The sequence below is a fragment of the Cucurbita moschata genome, unplaced genomic scaffold (genome assembly GCF_002738365.1).
Source record: "Cucurbita moschata cultivar Rifu unplaced genomic scaffold, Cmos_1.0 Cmo_Scf00002, whole genome shotgun sequence".
Taxonomy (NCBI): Eukaryota; Viridiplantae; Streptophyta; class Magnoliopsida; order Cucurbitales; family Cucurbitaceae; genus Cucurbita; species Cucurbita moschata.
The window spans coordinates 1,176,991-1,196,008 of NW_019268518.1; the positions used below are offsets into that span (position 1 = coordinate 1,176,991).

Genomic DNA, 19,018 nt, shown 5'->3' on the forward strand with positions numbered 1-19,018 from the left:
TTTATATGAATTTATCATTGATAGTTTTAATGTTTTTGACCATAGAGCCATTTAGCAAAAGTAAACGTTGTGAGATAGGTCAATTATGAAGATTGTCAAGAGTGTGGCCAATGAAATGGCTATTTGTTGCTTAGCAGGTATGAATTCTGTTGCCTTATCGTGTTTGTTCATTATTAGTATCATTATTTTGGGAAAGATGAAGAAAAAAACCAACACAAAATTGAATTAATGTCACCATTTTCTTATTTATCTATGGAGGAGGCTTTGTATCAAAACTTTCACACACCATTCACACAATCAAAAAAGAAACACAAAATTCCCAAACTCCAATTACACCCTCATCAAGCAGGTGAAACTGATGACGTATGTGTGGAGGACGATGTAGTAGCAGAATTACACTCCGCCGCACCCCCAGATACTATAACCTTCGCCTTCGCCTTCCCCACTGTACTCGCCGTCCTAACCACCGGTGCGTAAATTCCGTTCGTGGTGGCTGCTCTCACTGCTTCTCCGGTGGATGTGGTGGCGTACTCCGCAGCCGGTACCCATATACCGCCCACAACCAGGAACTGCGGCGTCTGGGCGGTGTCGTCGTGGTGCATTGTTGTACTTGGGCGTCTCGTGTGTAGACGATATTTCTGAACAATTTTTTCATTCCATAATTAACCTCAACCAATTTTACAAATTTTTTCTTAAAATTTTACTTAATTCATAAGTTATTAAATTGTTATATTTATGAAAATATTGGAATGAGATAATTGCATGAAGGACAAATTGGTCATAAAAGTGGGAGTACTGACAAAACTTTCATGATATCTTATCTTAACCTAAATTTAAAAGTACAAATAGCCAATAACCAAACCCACCAAATAAATAAAATTAAATCTTTTTATTTTTTATTTTTTATTTTTAGGAAAAGAAATTATAGAATTTAAAAATTAAAAAAAAAAATTGGGAGAAAAAGAAAATTCTAGATTTCCAAACCTGTAAATGACTTTTCACTTCGTCGTTGGTAAGACCATCCACCTTCATCAACTCTCTGATTTGCTTCGGCGTCGCCACTGCATTTCCGTTCACAATAATCAAAAATTAAAAATTAAATTTCTCAAAAGAACCAAAAAAAATAAACAAAAAAGTCCATTTTCTTGTTCTTCCCTACCATGGGAACCTCCGAGCTGTTGAAGAGCATGAAGGAATCGCCGGTGTAGCTCCGGTGACCAGCACCGTCTTTGTTTCCTCTGATTCTGCGCTTCTTTTACTTCCCGTCGATTACTTCCACCGGACCCCATTTCCGCAGTGGAGCTCGTCGCAGCCGGAGCCGAAGTCGATGATGTTCCTCCACCACCGGTTTTCTCCTTCTGAAATGGTCGGAAAGCTCCGCCATTACTCTTGACCTCAACAACAGCCGTCTTCTCCGGCAGGTCCTGCACCGAAACCCAATAACCTCTTAACTTCCGACGAGGCTAATTTAGAAATCCGTAGAACAGAGGAAAATATTTACCTGATTCAAGGCAGAAGGATCCTTCCAAAGCTGGGCAGATCTGAGCCAATCCGACGGACACAAATTCAAATTATTTCGATCAGAGTCATCAGTGTTCTCCGTCTGAGTTTCACAGGGCAGTTGTCGTTGTTGTTGTTGTTCAGAATCAGAAACTCCATATCTATTAATCGGAATAAACTCCTCAAGAACCGGACCCACGTCACTGGAAGTCTGCTCCGAACACTCCGATAGACGATTCTCCGTCGTGGTCTCCGACACGTGATGCCTGCAACAATCAATGGCTGGCAAAACCCAAAACAGAAATCAGAAAAACCAAGAACAAGACAGGGGAGTTAATGGAGTCGGGTCGGGTCGTACCGCGAGTAACAATCTCCAGACAGAGAGGGAGCTCGCGCTGGAACATGAGGACTTTACGGCGCTCTTGTTCTAAAGTGTGGGCGAAATCGGAGAGAGTGAAGCCCATTTTGAATGCAATTTCTTGCATTTTGTGGGAGAAAATCATGATACGCAGAACCGAGTTTGTGGTGAAAATGGGTCTGAAATTGAAATGAAGAGAGAGAGAGGGAGGGAGAGAAATGGGAAGAAGGAGGGTGGATTAAAGAAGGAAAATGGGATCTAGGATGGAATCATTGGAAGGAATAAACTGGGTGAGGAAGCTGTAGGATCATTGAACTAACAAACAAAAGGAAGAAAAACAGAGGAGAGAGAGAGAGAGAGGGAGAGAGAGAGAGAGAGGAGGGGTTGAGAGAGAATGGTGTGGACCGAGGGGAGAATTTATGGGAGGGTGATCAGAGAAGGGGGGGATGAGAGAGTAAAATATCGAGGTCGGGGCGTCGCGTAGTGGAACGAATCTCTCTATTATTCCATCGCCGTTTTGAATAAGCCAACGCCAATTTTTTTAACTCTATACATATCTACTTCATACTTTCCAATTTTTCAATACTAATCTTTTAACATTACATAAATATTCTAAAACTAATATTAAAATATTAGGTAAAATATAATTATCCATCCACCTTAAATATTTTAATGATGTAATTTTTATTTTTATTTTATACCGTTTCAACTTTAAGCTTTAAAAAAAATTCATTAATAGCCTCCGACTTAAACAAAAAAATTAAAAAATACATCTTTGATACCATATTTAAAAAATACTAATAACATTTTAAAAGTAGCCTCTTAACTTTTATAAAAAAAAATTGAAAAAGAATTATAATATTAATATATGGATGACAACTATCTATCTACATTTCACAAGTTATCTCCAAACTTTTTTAATGTTACTTTACTGTTAAAAGTTTATCATTATTTTTGAAATATGATATTAATGAAAAATATATTTTTGAATTTTTTTAAAATTTAAATTTACGAGAGGTTTTTTTGAAAGCCAAAAACTATTTTTAAACCTTTTTAATTTGGTTATTGAAAATTTTTAAAAGTAAAAGAGAATTAGGAAAAAAAAATAAAAGTGAATATTCGATTGGATTCCGTTTGGGTCACCCATCTATGTGGTGTCGGTGACGTAGCGCCTTCCCACCCAAAAGCATGACTGCCATCTGCTTCAATGCCCTCTTTTTTAATTAAATATATATATATATATATAAAAGAAAATATGTATAGACCTTTTTTTCCCAGAGAATATACCGAAGATTCGAACAAGGATAGAGGAATCTTGGGCTGTGATCCAGTACGGCCGTGCACACCCACCAACAACTAATCATTCATTTTGGCCCTTCCCCCTCCCCTCCTCTCCCTCCTAATTCTGACCTTTCATGCTCTCCAAAGCCACTCTCAACCATTTTCTTTCTTTACCCTTCACAAAATAAAATACTATTACTAATATTAATAATTCTTCTTCTTCTTCTTCTTTTTTATTGGTTTACATTTATTGTATCATTATCATCCTATTTATTACAATATTCTCGACTCATATTTTAATTCAATAATTTAGGTAGCAACAGCTGTCTCTATTTTTAAATGTATCAAAGATCTGTTTCTACCTATTCAAACTTATAATTTAGATAAATATTCAAAATTTTAATTCAACGCAATGTAGGTGTTTTGAATATGTATTGATATACAGTTAATTTAAAAAAAGTCATTGAGGTTAAAGATATGCCTATAACAACAAAATATATCTTTTTTTGGTAACTATCTTTTACTATGACATGTGAGCTTGACTCGACAATTTTAGGTTGGAAATGATCGTAGAATTTTGTTTATTGGGATATTTACACAAATACCCTTTTATTTTACTATTATTCTTTTGTACTTTGGGAAATATTTCAAAAGTGTTAAGGGACTAGACTCAATTGATGCTACATCCATGACTGAATGCTCCACTAAAACCCTAAACAATATATATATAAAAGGCTACATGTATGTGGGGCTTTTGAACACCAAATGCATAAATAATAATAATAATCATAATAAAATAAATATGGCTAACTCTCTTAATAATAATAATAATAATAATAATAATAATAATAATAATAATAATAATAATAATAATAATAATAATAATAATAATAATAATAATAAAACAAAAGCCTCTCTATCCCGTTTATTGGCTAGAATATAGACATTTTAAAATTGAATAAAGAAAAGTATTACCCAAAATGGAATTAGGAACTTTTTCTAGGTCAGGTGGTATCTAAGATTTATTTATTTTAATTTTATTATAATTATTAATATCTTTTAAAGACTAAAATCGCTTGTAATCCCAAAAAAACACATCAAAATATCATATGACACATTATTATTTTTTATTTTTTATATTTTTTTTGTATGAAAAAGAAGTCAAATTACAAAAAAAAAAAAAAAAAAAAAAAAAAAAAAAAAAAAAAAAAAAAAAAAAAAAAAAAAAANAATGTTAATAGCGTGTGAAATAATTAAAAAAAAAAAAAAAACTTTTCAAATAAAACAAGTTAAAGTGAGTTTAGTGTAACTTTTTAAATGATCAAATACATTTTCTACCCAAAAAAAAAAATCTAAAAAAATAAAATGTAGTAAAATTAGATTAATTTAAAAACTATTTTGGAAGAAACACTTAAAAATTAATTATAAAAAATGAATTTGAAGTTATTAATCGAAATTTTAAAAACATGTAATATAAAAAATATTTGTAGTGAGTAGAATTACTTTTTAAATACAACTAAACTTTATACTAATTTTTTTAAAAAAATAAAATACTTTGAAAAAGTACCCTAAATTTAAATTAAATTGTTAAATGAAGAATGAAGATGAAAAATATAATTTTCCTAAAATTCATATGAAAACTAATATCTTATTTAGTTACATAGTTTGGGAAGAGATAATGGAAACTGAAAAGGCTTTGATAGGAGGCATTGTGATGAAGAGGTTTGGGGAGATAAGTGGGTCGGAGATGGCACCAAATGATTTGGGCTGGCCTGACAGAATGAATGGGTTAGTGGCTCAGCAGTGGGCTGCTGTTGCATAACTATTGCAATATTTGAGTATTTCAGTTTCCTGCTCCTTTTAGTTTGCTTCTCAATTTTATTTACACCACAAAATTGATTGATGAATTAAGTTAAAACCAGCATTATTCTTTCAGGAAGGTTAGTACGTTTAGATAAATGTCCTTAGGATAGCCTTATGCTCTCTCAGGTTCAAAACCACCTCCAAATGACTTGAGAATTTAAGTACTCAGGACAATCGTAGGCCCTTTTAAGGTCGAAACAACCTTCAAATGACTTAATAATTTAAGTAAGGTCTATATATCCATGAAAGTTTTACCCAAGAATTGAAGGAGTTTGAAACGTGTTAACAGCTTAAACCAATAAATTGAGAGGTAAATAACCAAACGTCTGGTAAGGACTTTAAAATGTTTTCAAGGTCTTAAGAAACTCCAAATGTTATGAACTTCTGTAAAAGACTTAAGTATGACCTTTAAGGTTTAAGAGCATTAAAACATGTTTTATGGTATATGTTCAGAGTTAAAAGTACTTCCAGAAGCATAATATGATCCTATAAAACCTTGAGCAAACTAATATGACAATTCACATGACCTCTGAGATTAGATTACTTATCATATGCATGGTTGAGCTCTAGGAATAACCTTTAGAGCATAACCTTTAGAGCAACAATTCAATAAAATAAACTATGAGACTAAAAAAAATACTCCAAAAATAAGTACCAGGAAAATAACGTAAGCCCTAAGGTCACCAAGACTCAAGAACATGACATGAAATGTTATAAGGGAATCATGCATGATATTACAATGATAAGAACATGTTTGGATATGATTCAAGACTCAAGTAATAAGAGACGAAAATACCCCTAATGAACTTTTTAAAAGAATTCACGAAAATTCCATAATGTTTTGTTATGACAAGTAAGATATTATAAATGACTTTTAAGTTATGAAGATGATATGTTACCTAAATAATACATTTATGCTTATTCTAGGACCATGAATTCTAAGCATGGGATTAAGTTATAGCGTGTTATAGATATGCATTACCCTAGAGTTAGCCCATGATGTTATCCCAAGGTTTACTTCCCAAAGAACATGAACAAAAAGAACATTACACACCCGATGTCCTAAAGTTATCATGACCCTCAAAGAATGCTAAGTAATACTCTAATCATGCTCAAGATGAACCATGACCTCCTACCACTTAGTGCTTGTCAAGGCCCATGTTTTCCACTTTTAGGTGGGATGTTCTACATCATGTTTTTCTTAGCAGGATGTCATACTTTGATTTCATGTTTTCTAGCAACTAGATGAGATGCCCTGCACCACATTTACCTTACAGGATGTCACATCCATGTTATGCACCAATCGCATAATCTTTTGGGTCTTCATGGGAGTAGTCATGGGACATGATGCGGATAGCTACTAGGTTGACTACATGCCATGTTCACGATATAGAAAATAATGAAACTAAGATAGTATATGGTTAGCACACGAGAGTATGTTATCTTAGCCATGAATCAAGAACCCAGAAACTTTCCACGGTACAACATGTTTATAACTCAACTAAATCACTTGGAACGTAAGAAGCCTTGGATGTAGGTTTCAGAGTACATAGTTTGAAACGTAAGAAGTCTTGGAGACAGATTTCAAACTGTGTTGCTTGGAACATATGAAGTCTTGGATGCAAGTTTTAGACTACACCGCTTAGAATGTGAGGAGCCATGAGTGTAGGTTTCAGACAGTATCGTAGGAAATGCATAAAGCTCTGGATTTAGATTCAGACTTGGAATGCATGAAGCCTTAGATGTATGTTCTCAGATTATTGTCACTTGGAACATATGAAGCATTGGACACATGTTGTCAAGTTCATGACTTGTACCGTAAATCTTAGGGGGAGTGTCTTAGAAAATAGAACCAAAAATAAGAATTACGAACAAGGACAAGAACTAGGATCAAGAATCAAGAATCAAAACTAAGAACTAAAACAAGGATCAAGATCCGAGTTCTTAGAACTAAGAACCCAAAACCTCAAGACTAAGACCCTTAGATCAAAACCAAGGAGAGAACCCAAGACCAAGGTCTTTGGGCTAGACCATGACACAAACTCAAGAATTGAACCTAAGAGCCTAAGTTCTCAAGTCAAGAACAAGAACATTAGAAGAAAGAGGGTGGTACTCTAGCAAATCTTAAGGACACGATTAAGAGCCTACAAGTAGGTTACTTTATGAATCTTTGTACTCATTCCTATTCTCTCATGTTTTTCAGGTGACAAGAAGGAGCTAGTCAAGGATAGGAGTGAATTTAGAGCATGCGCCATACAAAATCAAAACATGATTCAACTTTTTTAATGTTTAAGTTGTTTTGTTTATCGACCCAATGTATTCAAATGTTACTTGTCTTTTTATGTTTTCAAGTTTTTAATAAGTTACCCTCGTGAAAATCGGGTCGTGATATCTTTGGTTTAGGCTCTAAACATGTTTTATGTCCACCAAACTTTACATAAACTTTATTATAGCATAATAAGTTATCCATTTGAGGAATTCATTAAATGAGTTATTTTCAAGTATCATGACTTCCAAGCAAAACGTCTGGGTTTTAGTACTTAACTCTTAGATTCTTGGCCTAACTTTTCCACTTTCCTTTTAACTCTTGCTTAACTTAATGTACTAGTTCTTTTTAAAGTGATTTCTATTAGTAAAACTTGAGAAAATCCAAAATAGTTACTTACGGTGGATGATGGTAGATGATGTTCAGGGTTTTGGTTCTCATACTTTGGTGTCCAAATTTCTCAAAATTTTCTTGTGCCGGACCCTTAAGGAGTTTATTTCAAGGAACCAAAAAGAAATTGGTAAGAATTGGTCTAATTGAGGATAATTTCTTTTTTGAGGGATGATCTTGTTTATTGAACAAGCCACGTCATCATCTTCTTTCTCTAAATAGAATTAAATACAAATTTAAAATCAAATTTAAGCAAAATAACACCACAATTAAATACAAAATAAAATCAACACCGCAATTAAGTACAAAATAAAATCTAATTACAAAACAATGTTCAAATTTATTACAAACGAGAAAGGGTCTTTGGAATACATTTACGAGACGAATTACATAAGACTCCAAATATAAAGATGATTGACACTTTGGAATGATCCTACCTTAACCGCTTCTCGAACATTCCCCACCTCAAACAACAACTTGGGAACACCTAAAGAAAAGAAGAGGAAAGAGTGAGTAAAAATAATCAAACCTATTTATAGGCTCTCATGCCATTTAACCTAGTTACCACAAACTTTCTTTGAGCTTGAAGATGTTTGGGCTTACTTCAAGAATCCTCCTACTATTACCACATGTATTAGTGGCACCTATCATGGCTTAACTATTTATGTAGTCGCTCGTCTCCTGTTAGAGCGGGTTTATTCTACTCACAATAGTATCTCCTGAATTATTTACTTATGTAGTTCTTCAGGCCCTCTCAAAACGAGTTTATCCTACATACAATATTAGCTCCTCATGTGTAGTTCCTCTTCTCTTCTGAGGGAGGGTTTATTCTACACACAATAGTAGTTCTTCATGTCTTCTAATTATGTCATTTACTTTGAAGGAGGGTTTATTCTACACAATAATAGTTCCTCATGTCTTCTAATTATGTCATTTACTTATATAGTCTCTCGTCCTCTCTAAGGGTGGGTTTATATTCTACATATAGTAGTGGTTTCTCATGTTATCTAGTTAGATAGTCTCTCATCCCCTCTCAAGGGGGGTTTTACACAGAGTAGTTGTTCGTCATGTTATCTACTCATGTCATCCTTCATCCACTCTAATGGACAATTATGGATGAATGACTATGCATGTTATGAAAAATTATGAAAATGCCCGTAGAATGAGAATTGATGAAATATGCCTATTTGATGCTTTCCACAAAATATTTAAAACAAGGGCGTGGAGGGCGACGGGTAAAGCTTGCCTATGACACCTGCTCTAGAGTCCGCTCTGATCTCGACCAACTCCTTATTTACCTAATAAACATGGAAAATTTGTAGTGAGTACAAAGACTAAGTAGCCTACTTGTAGGCTCTTAATCATGTTCTTTATATACTAGGTATCACACTTGACTTGTTCGGGTTCTTATTGCAAGTACTTGAGACTTTTGGTTCTTGACCTATGGGTTCTTATCATCATCTATCTTGAAGACCTTGGTCCTTTGTTTTGTAAACCTTGGTTTTGATCGAAGGGCCTCGTATTTTCGTCCTAGGTTCTTTTCTTTAGAACATCCTGTTCTAAAGAAAAGAACCTAGAACGATAGTACGAGGTCAGCCCTTGATTGTTGTCTCGTTCTTGGTTACTTTCTAGGTTCTGGTTCTGTTCTTGGTTCGTTACTCCAAGACATTACCCCTCAGATTTACGATATTAGTCATGAACCTGACAACCTATGTCCAAGGTGATGGTGTTAATCTAACACATGCGGAAGCAATTTGGATCTTAGGCACTTTTAGAACATCAATTATTGTAAATAACTAGCATGTTCATAAGTATTAAAACTTAATGAGTTTAAATACTAACCTTTTGTAGTTCAAACTCCTTTTGCCTCACGAACCGGTTTCGAACCACCACTAGTGTCTTCTCCACTATCCTCCGGCCTTAGAACGAGATTGTGGAATCCGGTGAGTGACTAAGCTTGGGAGGGATTTTGTATATGTGAAGAGAGTGTTTGTGAGAGGTTTTTCTCAAGGTTTTTCACCAAGATGAAGAAGTCCATGTATCATGATCACTCTATTTAAAGAGTCATGTTTGCATGTTCATGCAAATTTGAAATCACCAAATTTTGACACTTAAAATTCCACTCAAATGTTTGGGATTATGTGGCAAGCATGCATGTTTGAGTTAACCAAATTTTGACACTCAAAATTCCACTCAAACTTGTGAGCTTTATTTGGCAAACATGCAAGTTTGGTTAAACCAAATTTTGACACCTCAAAATTCCACTAACATGGATTTTTCCATTAGATGAAAGTCAACATTTTGACTTTCTTCATTTTAATTCAACAATTAATTTAAATAATGAATTTCAAATTAAAGTAACATTAAATGATTAATTAAACTATTTAATTAATATTTAATATTAATTCAAATGTCAATCCTAATCAATTCCGACACATAATTGATTAAGATATTTAAATCTTATTTAAATATCTCAGATTCTCTCTTTTTGTTTAATTCGTAAATAAATCAAAATTGCGGTTAAATATATCGTATATATGTAACGCATATTCCCTAATTTGAATTCGAACACTTCGAACTCACTCGTCACACTATTCTATGGTTTAGTCCGATATGAGCTAGCAGAGGGACCTAATGGACCTATAGATCATGGGCTCCAACGATCCAAGATTAACCGGTTAAACTCATTAACCTGGTTAACTAACATTCGTTAACTACTAGGACACTCCACTATAGCCTAGTAGTTGCACTCCCCTCACTTTAGATATAATTCTATCCATCTGATATAATCATGATTAGTAAGTCGATCCTTCACAGGTTGTTCGTAACTAGAGCTGGGTCAATTTACCATTTTACCCCTGAAGTTACTTCTTGTTCCTTATGTCTCACTGATCCTCTAATGAACAATTGGTTTGTGGTCCAACCAGTAAACCGAATCCCTCTCAGGCCAATGAGAGGGTGGGGCCCCTTGTTCAAGACTTGGAGTCAGTGCTTAAGGGAACTACCTTTCTTCTATCTCTAAAAGTGGGTAGGAGTGAATTCCGTCTTGCACCCCATGTCCCCAGCCATTCACCCAGTCTTACTCCTGAAATGGGAGGCCTGTTGAGTCGGCGAATTAGAGCCACTCTCACCCATGCAAATCTAAGGATAATTCCGAATAAACAGGAGTTCATGGTTAGCTCAGGATTAAAACCGAGTTACCTAGGTTATCGAATGAAAAGAAAATCAGTCTCAACAGTAAACGACATTATAAAGTGAGAGTGGTTTTCTTCATGGTCCGATCTTATGCAATACTCATTGCATAGGACGCCCCCACTCACATGTCTCCACATGTACAATTTAGTGATCACATTGTTTATATCATATACAAAAGTGGGCCGCATCCATAGTATCCCCAGAATAAGGTACTGTAACACCCGCTCATCGTCAACGCGATTCACAGGAGTTACCACTGACCTCGATAATAAACTCCGACAACCAATGATAAATTTAAAAAAAAATATTTCCAAAAACATCAAGTAAAACATTTAAAACCAGTGCTATTTAAACTTAAAATAACTGAAGTAGATTCTTGACAGCGAAAGCATAAGTACACAAAACAGACACAGACATGGATTCCCAAATAGTCTCTAGCCCGCTGGTCTCGTCCTCGTCCTCGGTTGGCCTGCATCAACTAAATCTGGAAAGAAAAGTTAAAAATAATTTTGATGAGTAATTAAATTACCCAGTAAGTAGCCAACTTTATCTTTCATGAATTCATAACTAATCTTTCCAGGTGTTTTTTTAAAATTTATTCATCATTGACTTCTAGTTCTCTTACTAGGGTCATCTGTTCGTAAATGAGGTATCTCAGCTACCTCCAGCTAGGTTATTGACTCTCTCTCGATATGCTTATCTAGAATTTTTGGACTCGTATGTAAGACTCGCTCTCGGTCAAATACGGTCCGTCTACTAATTGCTCTGGCGGCCTGTTTATCTCATATACCAACGGTCAGGAGTACTCATGCTCCCTGACTTAGCACACAGCGCGTTGGCCAGGAACTCCGCAGGAATTAGTAGACTATCATACCCATATAAATAAGCCATAGCTCAACAACCAATAAGCATATCTTAGAGTCATAACCTTTCTATTAACATGCATAACATACTCACAGTTACTGCATGTTTTCATACATGTATCATGTTCAACACATAGAACATTCTGACAATCATTTATATCATGCTTACATCACAGGCAAGCAGTCACAATATACAATAAACACTCAATATCATCAAAGCTCATCATAACATATTAAGCTCTTAATCAGGTAAACAACATACTCACATGTTGTAAAACAAGTTAAGAACTAGTTCAAAGGTCGATACGCTACTTACCTGGTTTCGAATCCCTTTCTCTCTTGATTGTACATTTAATAGGGTATTTCAACACAATTCCTTCCAATTAGACCTATATTTCACCATTTTCAAGGTAAGTATAGGTCAATCTAGGTAGAACAGGTCAAAACAAATCGAACGGGACAAACCGGGAACCCAAAATGATGCTTCACGCGCCCTCACGCGCCCTCTCATCCTCGGTGTGTCTGTCCCACGCGCCAGGAGCACGCCCAGTCGCACAACCAGTCGCGGCCCTCACGCGCCTGCGTGTAGTGCACGCGCTTCTTCTTCTTCCTTGCGTTTTCTGAAATTTTCCCATCTTTTCTGTTAATACCTACTATATCCCGAAGCCATATCCTCCTTCTATGATTCAAATTTCATCCTGATTCCTTCTACAAATTTATAGATCTCCTAATTACGATTCTAACAAGCCCTATTTCATAACTCATTATACAATATGAACCAAGATATCGAGATTTAAAGGTTTGGTGATATGGGTTTTTTCGTTACCTTCGAATCACCATCCGATTCAGCTCGTGGCCGTATCCCCTTCCTCAAAGGATTCCTCAGCAACAACCCCTCTTCCTTTACCCTCGATTGATGTCTAATTTTAAGCAACCAAAACTCCAATTCTAAAAAATTTCCTCCTCTGTTTTCTGGGTTTTTCGCTATTCACTATTCTTCGTTTTTCTTCCCTTTTTAAAACCTAATCAAGGCCCTAATACGCTTCCACATCCTCTAATAATTCACTCATCAATCCCACGCCTCCAGCCTACGCGTCCGCCGCCCCTCATCCCCCTTTACAGCAGCTGCTTGATGCAGCTGCTTCGATTTTTTTTTTTAAATTTTTTAAATTTATTTATTATTTATTTATTTATTTATAATAATTATTATTATTATCATCATCATCATCAAACACAACAAATAAATACAAAATACATATTATCATTATTTTAGTTGTTACAGGTACTCAGCCTTATCCTTATACTATAGATCATTTTGACTATATACTTGAACTTGATCCCCTCTTATGTCTCTACATATAGTTCAAATAATCATACTATAGCCAGAGTGTTCTTAGTTTATTGAATTTAGATTAATGATCGTAAAGTTCACTTTATTCAATAACAATTTTTACTGAATAAACATCAATAATAATTTTATTGAAAATAGAATATATCTTTGTTTACAAACTATGAGTTGTAGGACATAAAACCCAACAAACTCCCACTTGGACTAAAACTCTAGTGGGGTTTTATAACGTTGAGTAGAGAGAAATACAATAAACTAGGGCATCACATACTCATGCCTTTTCTCCCACTTGCCCTAGATTACATAACTCGTAGTCCTAGACTCACTAGGTGCCCTTCAAACACTTTAGCCGTGAGGGGCTTTGTAAATGGATCAGCAATGTTGTGCTCTGAAGCTATCTGTGTGACGATCACATCTCCTCGTTGCACAATCTCCCTTATGAGATGATATTTGCGCTCAATATGTTTTCCTCGTTTATGGCTTCTTGGTTCTTTTGAATTTGCAACTGCTCCACTGTTATCACAATAAAGAGCGACGGGAAGATGCATATTTGGAACGACTTCCAAATCAGTTAAGAACTTCCTAAGCCATACAGATTCTTTCGCTGCTTCACAAGCAGCAACATACTCAGCCTCCATGGTGGAATCGGCAATGCAACCTTGCTTTATGCTTCTCCATATTATTGCTCCTCCGTTCAGAGTGAAGACAGATCCTGATGTCGATTTCCTCGAATCTACATCGGTCTGAAAATCTGAGTCAGTGTACCCTGTAAGGATCAGATCCTTAGCACCGTACATTAGCATATAGTCCCTCGTTCTCCTAAGATACTTGAGGATATTCTTAACGACAGTCCAATGAGCACGTCCCGGATTGGACTGATATCTGCTGACAATTCCCACAGCATAGAATATGTTGGGTCGGGTACATAGCATGGCATACATCAGACTACCGACCGCTGATGCATAGGGAATGTGTTTCATATCCTCCACTTCTTGAGGTGTCTTAGGACTTTGTTCCTTCGACAAATGAACTTCATGCCTGAAAGGTAATAATCCTTTCTTGGAGTCCTGCATCTTATATCGAATCAACATTTTGTCGATGTACGATGCTTGAGACAATGCTAGTGTTTTTTTCTTGCGATTCCGAACAATTTGGATTCCAAGAACAAACTGAGCCTCTCCCAAATCTTTCATTTGGAATTGTTTCGCCAGCCAATGCTTAATGTCAGTCAGAATTCCCATATCATTTCCAATGAGTAGGATATCGTCAACGTACAACACCAGGAAAGCTACTGTAGAGTTGACTATCCTTTTATAAACACAAGGTTCGTCAACATTCTGTTTAAAGCCATAAGATTTGATCGCAGTATCAAACTTTATATTCCAGGATCGAGATGCTTGCTTCAACCCATAAATGGATCTTTTAAGCTTGCAAACCCTTTGCTCGTGATCCTGTTCAATGAACCCCTCTGGTTGAGCCATATAGATACTCTCTTCAAGATTGCCGTTTAGAAAAGCTGTCTTAACATCCATTTGCCAAATTTCATAATCATAAAATGTGGCAATAGACAAGAGTATTCTAATTAATTTAAGCATAGCAACAGGAGAGAATGTTTCTTCATAGTCTAGCCCCTCTCTTTGGGTATAACCCTTTGCTACTAGTCGTGCTTTAAAGGTCTGTACCTTACCGGTTTGGTCTCGTTTCCTCTTATAGATCCATTTGCAACCAATAGGTTTTCCCTCATCTGGTTGATCTACAAGTTCTCAGACTGAATTGAAGTACTTTGACTCCATTTCAAGATTCATGGCTTTAATCCACTGATCTCTATCCTCATCATTCATTGCCTGTTTATAGGTCAATGGTTCCTCAACGCCATCATCAGGTATGATGACTTGAGTTTCTGCCAAACCCAAGTAACGATCGGGTTGAGTTATAACCCTCCCACTACGTCGAGGCATTCTCAACTCTTGAGAAGGATGTGATTGACCAGAAGTGTCAGCTTCATCAACAACTCTGGTTGAAGGACCAGCTTGATCAACAACTCTTGTTGTTTTATCAGTAGCTTCTTTAGAAATCTCACTTAATACTAGTTTGCTACGAGGTTGATGATTTCTTACGTGGTCTTGCTCGAAGAATGTAGCGTTCGTTGATACAAACACTCTATTTTCTTGAGGATCATAAAACAAACCACCTTTCGTCTCTTTGGGGTATCCTACGAATAGACATAATTTTGAACGACGTTCTAATTTCTTGGGATTTTGCAACAACACATGTGCTGGACATCCCCAAATTCTGAAGTGACGTAAACTACCTTTACGCCCTTTCCATAACTCATAAGGTGTTTCTGAAACACTCTTAGTAGGAACCATGTTCAAAATGTATGTAGCAGTCTCCACTGCATATCCCCAAAACGGATCGGGTAATTGAGCGAAACTCATCATAGACCGAACCATGTCTAATAGAGTTCTATTTCTCCTTTCTGATACACCATTTTGTTGAGGCATACCAGGGGCTGAGAGTTGAGACCTTATTCCATGTTCTATCATATAGTCCTGAAATCTTAAGTCCATGTACTCTCCTCCTCGATCTGATCGAAGTGTTTAAATAGTTTTACTTAATAGATTCTCAACCTCAGTCTTATACTCTCTGAATTTTTCAAGAGCTTCGGACTTGTGATGCATTAGGTAAAGATAGCCATACCTTGAATAATCATCAATAAAACTGATGAAATATTCATACCCTCCTCGTGCTTTGACATTCATTCGACCACAGAGATCTGTATGCACGAGTTCTAAGGTTTCTTTGGCTCTATAACCTTTTTCGGAAAATGATCGTTTAGTCATTTTACCCTTAAGACAAGACTCACATGGAGGTAAAGAATTGTCTTCTAACTTATTTAGAAGTCCTCTTTTAACCAATCTCTCAATCCTATTGAGATTAATGTGGCCTAGTCTTAAGTGCCAAAGATAGGTATTAGGAGAAATCTTTTGTCGTTTATTTTGAGTTTCAGCTGTTTTAAACATCTCAGTATTTAAAATAGCTTTTGTTTTGCTCGGTTTTAACATATATAAGTTGTTTTCTAGTTTTGCAGAACAAATATGAATACCTCTTTTGCAAATGAACACTTCATGATTTCAAAAGATACTTTATACAACTGTTCTAACAAACAAGAGATGGATATTAGATTTTTTTTCATTCCAGGAATAAAAAGTACATTATCTAATATAAATTTCTTACTGATCTTGTTGAGACAACCTCTTCTGTTCCAACCCTGAGTGTTATCTCGCCGTCCGCAAACATTCTCCAGGAGCTAGTTTCCTGGTAAAAAGAACAAATATGATTAGTCGCCCCTGAATCTAGTATCCAAGTTGAGTTGTCATACTCTACTAAACATATTTCTACAACGAGTAAATCATATTTACCTTGTTGTGTCTTTTCGGCTTTCTTCTCTGCAAGGTATTTTTGGCAGTTTCTCTTCCAGTGCCCGTTTTCGTTGCAATGAAAACATTTTCCTTTATCTGCTTTTTGAACCTTGTTCTTGCGGTTAATAGGAATCTTATTTTTCCCTTTTCCCTTCTTCTTCATCAAAACACTTTTAGAAGTGGAAGGTCTAGACTTATTTTTGGAGGACGATCCTCGTAGTAATTTCTTGGAGATAGCAACATTTGCTTCTCCTGTTTGTCCCTTGTTCGTTAAAAGGGACTGATAAGTCTGTAGCTCATTGAGAAGAGCAGTCAAGTTATATTCTATTTTGTTCATTACCACATTGGTGCGGAACTGGAAGAAGCTCTTCGGAAGAGACATCATGATAAAACTAACTTGACTCTTCTCATCAATGACAACTTCATTTTCTTCTGCCACATTGAAATGGACCATCATGTCCAGGACATGTTCTCTAACTGAGGTCCCTTCTTTCATACGGCAGTTGTAAATGTATTTTATGGCTTCATGTCTAAGGGAGAAGGACGGTTGTCCAAACATCCCTTTTAGAGATTCCATAATCTCTTTAGGAGTACCCAGAACATCGTGTTTTTTAGCCAAAATATCAGATATGCTGGCTAGAATGTACACTCGGGCTTTGTCATTTGCCTTTATCCATCTGTCATATGCATCCCGAACTGTTCGGTTTGCATTTGAGTTGGGGTTTTGAAGACACTCCTCAGTTAAAACAAACTTTAAATCATCAATGACGAGTATTGTGTTTAGGTTTGATTTCCAAGTTGTGTAGTTGTCGCCGTTTAATTTCTCAGAAGCGAGTAATTGTACTATTGAGTTTGTCATGCTTGTGATATAAAGAAAATTCTATTAGTGATTTGATTTAATCCTGTTTAATCCAATCAGTTTTAGCAAATGTAATAATGTACCCAAATCATTATTAATTTGTAACGATACTTTAGTGAGTTAGAGCAACTGCTACCGAGGGGCAGTCAATCACTCATTCACTAAACCAAGACATTCTTAACTTAAACACTAATTCCAGAATAACTCTTGTTCCTATAGTGTTTTAGTTATCGCTATTTTGGTCAAGAATATACTAACTCTTAGTAATTCTTCGTAAGTGTGACCCACCAATTTCAGACCTCAGAGATCGGTCCCAACAACGCTATCGAATGAAAAAGCCAAAGTTGGGAATGGACCTAAGAAATCCTATCCATTTCTGGAGTTTGCGTTGTTCCGACTCCCATGTTACGACCCTCCGAATGGGTAGTTGCTCTAGGGCAACATGCAGGCGGAACATGGGAATCTCACGGTGCAACCTAGTGGTGGAGACCATAGGACGTGTTGACTTCCTTCTCCCACTTACTATAAATACTTTCTCAATTCACCTTGTTATTGACTCATGCAAATACCTTCCGAATGGAGGACGCTCCCAGGGCGACACGAGGCCGAGCATGAATCTCACTGTGTGAATTTTACAGAGAGCGTGAAGAGGAAACGATGTATCTTATACACCTTTTTCCTCCCACTAAGTATTTTAGATAGTTGGGTATACTCATTACTTAAGTATATTCCGGCTAATTAAGTATAACTTAAGTCTAGGTGATTTTTCTAAATCTTACATCACTTAAGCATGCTCATAAAACTGGGCTAACTAAGCTCAAGTACTGGTCCGTTCTCCAGGTAGTAGGTGTTTCGTAAACCGTCAACTTAAGTACCTTCAGCCTTAGACAAGATCGTGCCAGGTGAGCTTTCTCGTAACCGCAATTTTATAAGGCATCGACCTATTTTAACTGTTAAAATTGATCGTGCTCGGTTCTTAACCCTTAGTGAGCATGCACTTATCTTTATTATAGATTTTAACGTCTATCTCATTTTATGACGTTGAAAATAACCTATAACATGCATCTAACATGCTTTATATAACAATTTATATAATCATCCATTCCATGCAATAATATAACAATTTATATCTATCACTCATGGAACCCTAAGACATGCATACTATACATTATAACACTTATAACATACTTGGAATGCATGAAACATGCTTAGCCTATGGTGAGATTTTAAATCTATATGACATACTTTATGCATATACATTTTCTATTTAATTAAAACATACATTCATAATGCATAATTAATTAAACACACTAAAGTGGGTTGGTTTTGGCATTTTAAAGCAAGCAATTAACTAAATTATTACATTAATAATTAAAATTAACTTGAGCCGCTCCCGAGGATCACGAACTGGGCGAACCAACCCTTAAAAACGTTGAATCAGTCCCCAACGACAGAAAAAACACCCGAACCACCTCTTCCATCTTCTTCGGTTCAGCTTGCTATCTCTTCCATTTTCGATCAATTACAAACTAAAATGGACTCTAATGACTCCATAAAAATTACAGACCTTTCTTCATTCATTAAAGCCCATACACCTTAGGCTTATTACAATAATTGTATCAAATGGAAGCATAACAAAAATGCCAAAACCAAAACCATCCACTTTAGCAACC

General features: G+C 35.9%; 1 protein-coding gene and 1 long non-coding RNA gene across 2 annotated transcripts; both read right to left on the minus strand.

Annotated features, from left to right (window-relative positions):
• Positions 1 to 220: 220 nt before the first annotated feature.
• Positions 221 to 2,231, minus strand: LOC111455513 (transcription factor HHO3-like). Its single transcript, XM_023097233.1, has 5 exons — positions 1,859 to 2,231; positions 1,502 to 1,782; positions 1,160 to 1,424; positions 985 to 1,061; positions 221 to 638 (listed from the first exon to the last, which is right to left on the minus strand). Exons 1-5 carry the CDS (start codon positions 2,001 to 2,003, stop codon positions 342 to 344), a joined length of 1,065 nt encoding a protein of 354 aa, XP_022953001.1. The 5' UTR covers positions 2,004 to 2,231; the 3' UTR covers positions 221 to 341.
• Positions 2,232 to 12,065: 9,834 nt separating this feature from the next.
• LOC111464668 lies at positions 12,066 to 12,631 on the minus strand. The gene is made up of 3 exons (XR_002714069.1): positions 12,543 to 12,631; positions 12,182 to 12,336; positions 12,066 to 12,105 (listed from the first exon to the last, which is right to left on the minus strand). It is a non-coding gene; the product is annotated as an uncharacterized LOC111464668 (long non-coding RNA).
• Between the last annotated feature and the right edge of the window lie 6,387 nt (positions 12,632 to 19,018).